Source organism: Nelumbo nucifera, chromosome 1 (assembly GCF_055504915.1).
Source record: "Nelumbo nucifera cultivar China Antique chromosome 1, China Antique-T2T, whole genome shotgun sequence".
Lineage (NCBI taxonomy): Eukaryota > Viridiplantae > Streptophyta > Magnoliopsida > Proteales > Nelumbonaceae > Nelumbo > Nelumbo nucifera.
In genome coordinates this window covers 127,173,029-127,182,729 of record NC_142649.1, presented here as the reverse complement: position 1 = coordinate 127,182,729, position 9,701 = coordinate 127,173,029, and the positions used below count along the sequence as shown (strand labels likewise).

At 42.5% G+C, this 9,701-nt stretch overlaps 1 protein-coding gene across 1 annotated transcript; it reads left to right on the top strand.

The window, feature by feature from the left end:
- The first annotated feature begins 1,303 nt into the window (after positions 1–1,303).
- LOC104613111 (TPR repeat-containing thioredoxin TTL1-like) lies at positions 1,304–6,041 on the top strand. Its single transcript, XM_010280810.3, has 7 exons — positions 1,304–2,955; positions 3,728–3,923; positions 4,016–4,200; positions 4,285–4,618; positions 4,726–4,930; positions 5,045–5,151; positions 5,281–6,041. Exons 1-7 carry the CDS (start codon positions 1,985–1,987, stop codon positions 5,431–5,433), a joined length of 2,151 nt encoding a protein of 716 aa, XP_010279112.1. The 5' UTR covers positions 1,304–1,984; the 3' UTR covers positions 5,434–6,041.
- The last annotated feature ends 3,660 nt before the right edge of the window (positions 6,042–9,701 follow it).

Here is a 9,701-nt window from a genome sequence, read left to right as displayed (position 1 = left end):
TTCCATGTCAGAGAGAAATCCAGATTCATATTATACGTTACGATATATGTATGTTGCGATGTTTTGACCTTAATTCTTAAAGAACACCATTATCATAAGTCATAGCTTGGTGATTATGTACTGCCTGTTTGCTTTTAGTTCAATTTGGGTCCAATAACGGTCCACTCTAGATGAGCCGGGTCGGGGACCAACCAGGGTGTGAGGTGTAGGGAAATAATAATGGATCTTCTGCCCGGCTATCAATCATTTCTCGCCTTTGCGGGACTGTGGATATGACTCTTCCTCTTCCTCTGCGGTCAAGAGTCAACATCCTGTCAATCCTATTCAGCTTAAGGGGACGGAATATTCTTTCATACGCGGAATATTCGATCGTTTAAGACGGAAACCGTTAATTACTCCGTTACATGCTTAGCTGGAGGCCGCTGGAACGCTTAGAGTTACCCCGAATGGGCCAGCTGTCACGGCACCCTGCACATGGCCAGCTGCCTCCTGTCGAGAGCGAGACTCTCTTTCCAAAAATACCCCTACTTCTCCGTCCAAACTGCTTTAATGCCCTCCGGGTTACCAACGAATATTATTATTATTATTATTATTATTTTTTTCCATTTTCCGGTTTCCCCACTTTTAATGATCTTACTAAGCATACTGACACTTTTCATAAATTTCTCGAAACAATCGAGATAAGAACGTGGCTTTTCGTAGTTTCAGGAAGAAGGCGAGGGTATATGTGTAAAAAGAAGAATAAAGTTCAATGTTAATTACGTAAATTTACTGTACGGTCTTTAAAATCTTGCGTTGGCTTCTGGCTTGCGTAGGAGGAAAAAATTTCGAGAGTACGGAATCTACGATATATAGCAGGAAGAATCGAGAAATATCTGCTACGCCATCGCCGTAGCTTAAAGCCGTGATTCACAGCCCTCGATGTATTGATGTGGGCCCACTTTGATTTGGATGGAGTGACGTTTAAGTGGACCCCAAAATACATCCAAAGGCCGTGATTTCGGGTTTTGGCCTAAGGCTACGCCAGAGAGTGGGGGTGACTGAGTGAGAGAAGAATGAATTTAATTAATTTGGGACTTGGGAATGTGAACTGTGAACACAGAAAGACTAATAATAGTTTGGGTGTAGTCTAACATCAGCCCCGAGGTGGACGATGCTTAACGTATGCACGCTCTCTCTCTCTCTCTCTCTCTCTCTGTGTTCCTGAAAAATAAGCGATGAAATTAGAAATTGGTAAATTAGGGGAAATTAGAAGAGAACAGAAAATACAACAAATAAAGGGAATCGGGTTTGGAGAGAGAGTGATAACGAAAGGAAAGATGAGAAAAGAAAAATAATAAAGAAAGAGAGAGGAGAGAAGTCAGAGGGAGTAGTGGTAGTAGAGGGAAGAGAGAGAACGGAGAGGGCTCGTTGGTGTGTTAACTGGTTTGTACGCGGAATCGAATCCTGCAACCAGCAGTTTGGGAAAAAGGGGGTCAAGGGGAAATTATCAATGGTGCATGGCACCAAAGTACCAAAAAAAAAAGAACGGAGAGGTGTCTCGTGAAGCAGCAGGTGAAGAGAAAGAAAGAAAAGAGAAGCAAAGGAAATAAAAGTCTCTTCTCTTCTCTTCTCTTCTCTTCTTTCTTTCTCTCTTTTCTCTCTTTTCTTCTCTTAATCCTTCCAAAACACCTAGCCCCTCTCTCTCTCTCCCCGAACTATCAATCTTTCAGTCTATCTATCTCTCTCTCTATACTTTCTAGCACCCACATTCATTCCTTGCTTCCTCCTTTTAAATCACGAGATCCCCATCTCTTTCTTTCTTTCTTTCAATTGGCCTACATGTCATCTTCAACGCCAGTTTGGTTTCATTTCTTAATGTGTTGCTGGTGGTCATGTAGTTGGAGGAGCTAACAGACATTGTTTGAGAGGGAAGGTTAGAGAGAGTAGGAAAAGCCCAGACAGAAAAATTGAATCTTTTTTGGTTATTCGTATTCCACGAGAAATGTCGCATCCAGGGAAGCCCATACCCGAAATAGGGTATGATTCTCTGTCCGATCGGTTTCGCGGCGCTTTGAACTTCGAGCATAACAAGCCGGATTTCAAGGAACTCGATCTGGGTTCGCCGGTCTCGCCCTTGAGGACTCGTGGTCCAGGTGGTGGTGTTGGTGGTGGACCCGCTGCCAGTGGGATTACCACTACAAGCAGCAGCTCTAGTTCCTCTGGCTCTGTTTCTGGAAAGACCGGGAACAACCCAGTTGTGAAGAGGTCCGATGGAGGTGGGAACAATCATTCCGGTGAGCTTTCTGGCTCGAGCGAGAGTAGTCCGACTGCCTCCGAGAGTGTCCGATCCGCTGCCGCGGCTCGTAATTCCAAACCGGGTCACAGGAGATCGAATTCCGGCGGTGCCCCATTAATATACTCAGGTGGAAGCGTCACCAGTAGCAGTGGTGGCAGTTCGGTTAATTCGCCGGTTATGAATGTTCTTCCTAGTGGGAACATTTGCCCCTCCGGCAGGATTCTGAAGACGGGCATGGCTTGTCGGAGTTCTACTCGCAGTGACGTTTTGGGGTCTGGGACGGGGAATTATGGGCACGGGAGTATAATGCGGGGCGTTGGTGGAGGGAAATTGGGCTCCGGCAGTGGAGGGGAAACGACTGGAGGGAATGTGACTGGGAATATACAATTCGCCGGGGAATCAATGATGGTGAAACGGGCGATGGCGAGCTCAGATCCAGAGGAGATCAAGAGGGCCGGCAATGAGCAGTACAGAAGAAGAAACTTTGCAGAAGCGCTTTGTTTGTATGATCGAGCCATTGCCATGTCGCCAGACAATGCGGCATGTCGGAGCAACCGGGCAGCGGCATTGGCAGGGCTTGGTAGGTTGGGCGAGGCCGTAAGGGAATGTGAGGAAGCAGTGAGGTTGGATCCTGGGTATTGGAGAGCGCATCAGCGATTGGCGTCTCTGCATTTGAGGTGAGTGAGAAGAGGAAATTTATCTGCATTGCTCTTTTCCCTTTTTGTTAATATTTGTTATTTTTTTACATGTTTATTTCATTTTGTTTCGTTGCTTTTCATCGATGAATATAACCGTGCAAGCTGTCGGTGTTCTTTTGCCTAGACGAGCTTGAGTTCTTTGTGTAGTTGTGATCTGCATTATGCGTATGTTATGTTTGTTATTGGTTTTGGTGTGGATGATGGTAGTTTTTGCCTGCTCAGATCTACTCTCTGTGTATGATCTCTCTCCTTGCTTGATTGCTTTTTTTGTTTGTTCTGGTTTTGTCTCTCGTGTCTACTGTTTCTCCCTTCTGTTAGTGATCAAAGTTTGTTTCTTCTTTACTTCTCCTTTTTCTTTCATAGAGTACCGAAAGCTTCATGGGACTTTTTTATTGATAGTATGAGTTCTCTTTGCCTTTCCACAAATATAGTTTAATGGATAATTGTTGTCTGAGCAGGTTTTTCTTTTTTTCTTTCGTTTTCTCTTAATGCATTTTACTTCCTTTTAATGGTTTTTAGAATCACGGGTCCTCTAAATTTTTTCAGTGACTGCTGGATTAATTTAAATTCACGGTTTCTCTTTTGGCACTTAGAGTCATTTACTAGATTTCTTTTTTTCTTTTTTTCTTTTTTTAACTTTTGCTGGTTCTTCTGATCTATGTTCAAGAGGCTTCCATTGTATTTTCTGCTTCATTTATGCCATTTTACAATCAAAGTCAGGTGATGATTTCTTAACATGATTTTTATACAGGTTAGGCCAGGTTGAAAATGCCCGGAAACATCTATGTTTTCCTGGACAGCAACCAGATCCTGTTGAGTTGCAGAAATTGCAGGCTGTAGAGAGGCATCTGAATAAATGTGCTGATGCCCGGAAGGTTGGCGATTGGAAAAGTGCATTGAGGGAAGGTGATGCCGCCATTGCTGCTGGAGCAGATTCTTCTCCTCAGGTAAAACCTAAGCAGCATTTGTTTTTTGTCAAAGCCGTTGTTATAGATAAGAAATTTTAAATGGCCTGAATTGGTTGAAATGGAATTTACAGCTCTTTGCATGTAGAGCAGAGGTCCTTTTGAAGCTCCACCAGCTTGAGGATGCAGACTCTGGACTATCGCGCATTCCCAAATTCGAATGGTCTACACCCTCATGCTCACAGACCAAATTCTGTGGGATGCTTGCAGAATCTTATGTCTTCTTCGTTAGAGCGCAGGTTGAAATGGCATTGGGAAGGTGAGCTCAGAAATATACAGTTCAACGAGAGATATAGCTACAGGGTCTTGGTGTGAGTGAGAATGGATGATGGATGTCTTGCAGGTTTGAGAATGCAGTTGCAGCTGCTGAGAAAGCCGGTCATCTCGATCCCCGCAACATTGAAATTTCAATGATGCTCAGCAATGTGAGATTGGTAGCAAGGGCCCGTGCCCGTGGCAACGAACTCTTCAATTCTGGAAAGTTTGCTGAAGCATGTTCAGCTTATGGGGAGGGCCTCAAGTTTGATCCTTCCAACTCGGTTCTCTATTGCAATAGAGCAGCTTGTTGGTCTAAGCTTGGACAGTGGGAGCGATCTGTTGAGGATTGTACCCATGCTCTTAAGATCCAACCAAATTACACCAAGGCCCTTCTTCGACGGGCGGCCTCAAATGGAAAGGTGATTAGATTTTTTCTAACCCTTTCTCTTCTTTAATTTGTTATCACAGTGTTTTGATTTCAAAAGCTCATTGAGGTTGAATATTGATTTTTGGGAGGGGAATGCAGCTTGAACGATGGGCTGAATCTGTAAGAGATTATGAAGTATTGATAAAGGAACTTCCAGGTGATAATGAAGTTGCAGAGGCTTTATTTCATGCCCAAGTTGCACTGAAGAAATCTCGAGGGGAGGAAGTTTATAATATGAAATTTGGTGGTGAGGTGGAGGAAGTCTCAGGTCTTGATCAGTTTAGAGCAGCAATATCTTCACCTGGTGATCAGTCACTCTTTTCTGCGTTTGTTACTTCTCGCACTGTCTATTTTTGCTCGTCTCTTGTTTTCTAGATACTTGTCATTGTGAATCTAAACATGAAAGTTGACATGCCAGGTGTTTCAGTAGTCCACTTCAAGGCACCATCGAACCAGCAGTGCGAGCAGATTTCCCCATTTTTTGACACTCTATGCCATCAGTATCCATCCATGAATTTTTTGAAGGTAGGCCTAAATGAACTAAACTGTGAGTCCCCCAGGTTTTCTTCTGACCATTTTTATATCTTAACATGATATTCACATTTAAAGCAAGTACTGTTCTTTTAATGCTCGTTGAATGGTGTTTGAATGAAGGTGGATGTGAACGAAAGTCCAGCAGTAGCAAAGGCTGAAAGTGTGAGGATTGTCCCTACCTTCAAAATTTACAAGAATGGTAGCAGAGTGAAGGAGATGATCTGCCCAAGCCATCAAGTTTTGGAGTACTCGGTGAGGCATTACAGTCTCTAGAGCAAGCACATTCTCCTATTGTCATTTCCCCCTCTTGCAGCCCACAATTCCCAACCCAATGGGATCTCCCCCTATGCCCTTTTATCCTTGCCAATTCATACGAGGATGTTACCAGTTTACTTCGACAAAACCAGTTACATAATAATTTCGTAGAGCCAAAGACCCAAAGAACCCAGAGAGAGGTAGCGTAGTTCTCTTTTGTTGTTTCTATTTATTCTTTCCATTTTCATTGCTCTCTCTGTTTATTTAATCTTCCATCCATCATCCTCTTTTATTTTTAATTTCCCCCCCTGTTTAGGCCAGCCTCATTCTTGTATCCTCATCTTCCTCACCATGAGAAGAAGCTGAGAAAGATGTACAATTAGAGCTGGCTCTTTAGTTGAATTTCAGAGAGAGAGAGAGAGAGAGGTTGGTTGGTAGAAAATATTGTGAACATGTATATATAAGATATATACCAAATATTTGAAACCATGGGAGAGAGATTGGATGTCTGGTCTGGTGGGTATTATTGGGTTAGAGAGAGGACGATCCTGATAATGCTATTGATGTTGTTGCTTCTACTCTACAATTTCATGAATAAAAGTCTCAATTTTTTCTTGTCTACCAAATCTTCTTCCAGACCATTTTGATTAATTTTCTCCAAATTCTCTGCCATTTCAAAGTAGATATTTGAACAAATTGAAAACCAAAAGTAATTCTTGGAACATGGGAGGGGTATTTTTGGTTAGAAAACAGCTGGGTGTAATGTGAAGTATTAACTGTAGCAGAGATCTCCGACAAGCGACAGGTGGGGAGAAGAGGGGGTGCTGGGTGGGCGGGTACGTGTTGTTAAATAAGGCCGGCTTTTCTTGTTAGAGGTAGTTGTGAGCATTCATTGCCACATTTGAGGGTAGAGAGTACTGCTCACTTGGTCATTGAAGACTGAGACTGAGTGCCTGATTTCTGTCTTTTTGTTCTTCTCTGAACAATATGTGCTTTAGTGGGCTGATGCGGTGATGCCTCTGAGAGAGAGAGAACAGCTGAACAGGGAATTGAGGGTGTTCATCTGCTCAGTGGGTGTAGGTTTAAAACCGTCTCAAGTCTGATCTTCACATCCAACGGCTTTGGCTGTCGCACTTGAAATGAAGCATCAAGCGGGTGTGATTTTGTTTTGTTTCAAGTCTCATATGATGAAATGAAGCAGGTGTGCCCCGGGCTACCAACAGGCCAACATGTGTCCGGTAGTCCCTCTCCTCCAGCCTCCAGTTCACCCCACTTTATGGCTTTTTTTCCCTTTTTATTTTTTCTCTCATCTTCTTCTTAATGAATCATCAGCAAGTTTAAATGGCTTTAGGGGAGCGTTTCTCAATGAAAATAACCCGTCAGAGTCAGAAGAGAGGTGGGTGTGGGTCGGATACTCGGATGGGTGTGATGTTATGTTTTTTTTTGCTGTCTACTGTTTTGCAACGTGGCTAATTTGTGATCATCAAATTGATGACTGGAGTCTGGAGGTTTCAAGTTGGTTTAAACTGCAAACACTAAACCAGAGCAAAATAGAAAAACTAGAGTTGTGAAACTGAAAAAAAAATAGAGGCAACGGCAGTATGATCGTACAGGCTACGGAATCCTTCAAAAAGAATAGCCAGCCACAGCCCAGAGAGAGAGAGAGAAAGAGAAACAACGACTGTCGTTTCTAATTACTAATAGGTTATAGGTATGATTTGAGCACATCCCAATTTTGATTAAGGATGATGGCATGCCCAGCCCTTCATCCTTGGGCAGTAGAGAGAGAGAGAGAGAGGAAGCGATAGACGTGGGATTATGAAAATGGGGACGTGTGCCCAAAGTAAACAACCTATGGTAATGTACGGAGCAGTCAAAGAGCACGTCATAAGCAGTCATCAATGGTGGGTATGTGGTAAGAGAGATTCTCTCTGCCTCAGCATTCGATGTATTTACTTTAAGGTTATGTTTGGTTGAAGGAAAATGTAGGAAAAGGAAGGGAAATATAAAGAAACCAATTCAAGACCTTTCACTGCATTTTCCTTGAAATCAAACATTAGCCCAAGGGTTGACATGTAACAAATAAAAACACTAGTCAATGGACCGGACTCCATACTCCCAGATTTCTTTGCTTGACATGTAGTTTCCATCTCACACTTAATTACTACCGGTGGCAAGGAGAATTGAAGAAATTAAGGGTCTCTGATTATGGTGTTCGTGTTTGTTATCAGAGCTGTTTGTCCAATAAACCATGTCGCGACCAGATTCGTTTGTTCCAATATGTTCTCATTTGGTTTAACGTATTGATTTAAGCCCTTTTAGGCAAATATTTGATGCTTTGACTTTTGTGAAAAGTAATTTTTATATAAAACCTCATTTTGAAAGTTTAATGAATATACTGTTTTTTCGGTGTCAACGCTCTAAATAACAATATAAAACATACACAAAACTTAGAATTAAATTACGGAATTGCAAAACGTGGCCGTTGTCTTAAAAAGGGCAGGCCATTGATACTTGCTGTTCAGTTCAATGTGCAATGATGATTTCTTGGCTTTCTATGCATTATGCATGCTTATAAGCAAAAACTTTGTGCATATAGCATCTAGATGCACATTGAGAATATCTATCTATGGAAAAATATTTCCGTATCTTGCAAGTTGTCCCTTGTTAATTAAGGAGGTGTTGCGTTGCATTGTTGTTTCATTTTAAGTTGATCAATACTGATGAGGGGTAAAATGACCCTCCAATCATGAGTTGCCACATGGCGGCAGCCAAAACCCTCCTTGGTGTTGAAGAGGGTTTGACACTCTGGAGTTGCCCCCCTAAAGGAAGATCCACCAACTTATGTATCCTCCTTGTTCTTGGGTGAAGACATTGCAAAGAGTGGAAAATAAAAGAGTAGGAACCACCTTTGTGTTCAGTTTTCTCACAAACAACGTCAAACGTCAATTGATGGGGTCAATCTGCATTAAATACCTGCTGACAATGACAGATCAAAGATCACTAGGTTGAATCTGCAAGAAGCCTGAAGGGATGATTCAAGAAGGAGACTCCATCATCCAAATAGTACCGAGCTAACAAAGTGGATGAAAATGCGTAGGCAAGAAATCAAAGCAGAGAGATCTACTATGAAAAAGAGTGAGCATACCTTCTGAGGGTGATCCCCTCAACCTTATAGACTTCCGAGGTTCTGTTAAGATGTGCATGACATGTTTGGAGATGAGAGGGCTTATTCGTCTCTTGCTTACAGAGTATGCCCGCCTGGTGTCATCGTGGCCCTTATCCGGTTTCCCACAAAGCAGAAAGAACCGGGTTTATCGTTGCCACGTGGGTGCCGTTTCCACACATGTTTCAGGGGCGCTAAGTGGTGCGAACAGATAATGAGGGATGTGCCATGTAGGTTGGAATCATCTTGAGGTCGGCATGATCCCTTAGGTCATGGGTTGCCCAGGTCAGAGAGGTAGATCGGTGCTCGGGGCAATCAATGAGCGTGATCCCTCTGAGCGGCATAAATCTGTCGATATGCATTCAAGCAAAGTTGTGCCACATGTAATGCTGAGGTGTCGTAAATTAGTTTTGGCCGCCATGTGACAGCTCGTGATATTGGAGGGCCATTTTATCTCTCATCAAAAACAAATTTACAGAAATGCTTTGAAAATGTTGATATGATCAATACAAATTGTTATTTTTACCTAAAACTAGGTCAAATTTCGTGTCTCTCGTGTACACAGATTTGGATTGATCAACCCAATACGGGATAACAATACAACACCGACTGTGCCAAACACCTTCTAAATTGGCCAGAAGCCGACAACCATTTCCCTTCTTTCTTTGAATCCTTCTTGCACTTGGATCAGCTTGGAATACTGATTGACGGAACCAATTTCTCTATGAACAAGTGCCCCTTAAACTACAGAATTGGAAATGACCAAGGGATGTGTCCTTTCTGCCTGTATAATCCTGTTAGGCGTACGGACCTACGGAAAGAAAAAAAAAAGGGGTTTTACTGTTTAGTCCATTCCCACAAATTTTAGCTCATTGTACAGTTGGGGTAGATGCTGGCTTAGAATTGATGCTAATATATAGAAGGATATTGGTGTTTAGGTGGAGTAGGGATTAGGGATGCTCATGACTGCACCGTGGGGCATTTTTTGTAACCATATAGGCAGTATCAGTTTTTGGAAAACCGGTAACTAAAATCGAACGAAACCTATCGGTTAACCGGTTAATTGGTTCAATTAATCATCGATTCGGTTCGTTGATTTATCAGTTTTTTAATATTTACA

Bases quoted from the DNA above. Each gene is read 5' to 3' on its own strand.
- LOC104613111 (XM_010280810.3), top strand. From the start codon at position 1,985: ATGTCGCATCCAGGGAAGCCCATACCCGAAATAGGGTATGATTCTCTG. The intron at 2,956-3,727 runs GTGAGTGAGAAG...ATTTTTATACAG, and splicing joins TTGGCGTCTCTGCATTTGAG to GTTAGGCCAGGTTGAAAATG. The intron at 4,201-4,284 runs GTGAGCTCAGAA...GATGTCTTGCAG, and splicing joins GTTGAAATGGCATTGGGAAG to GTTTGAGAATGCAGTTGCAG.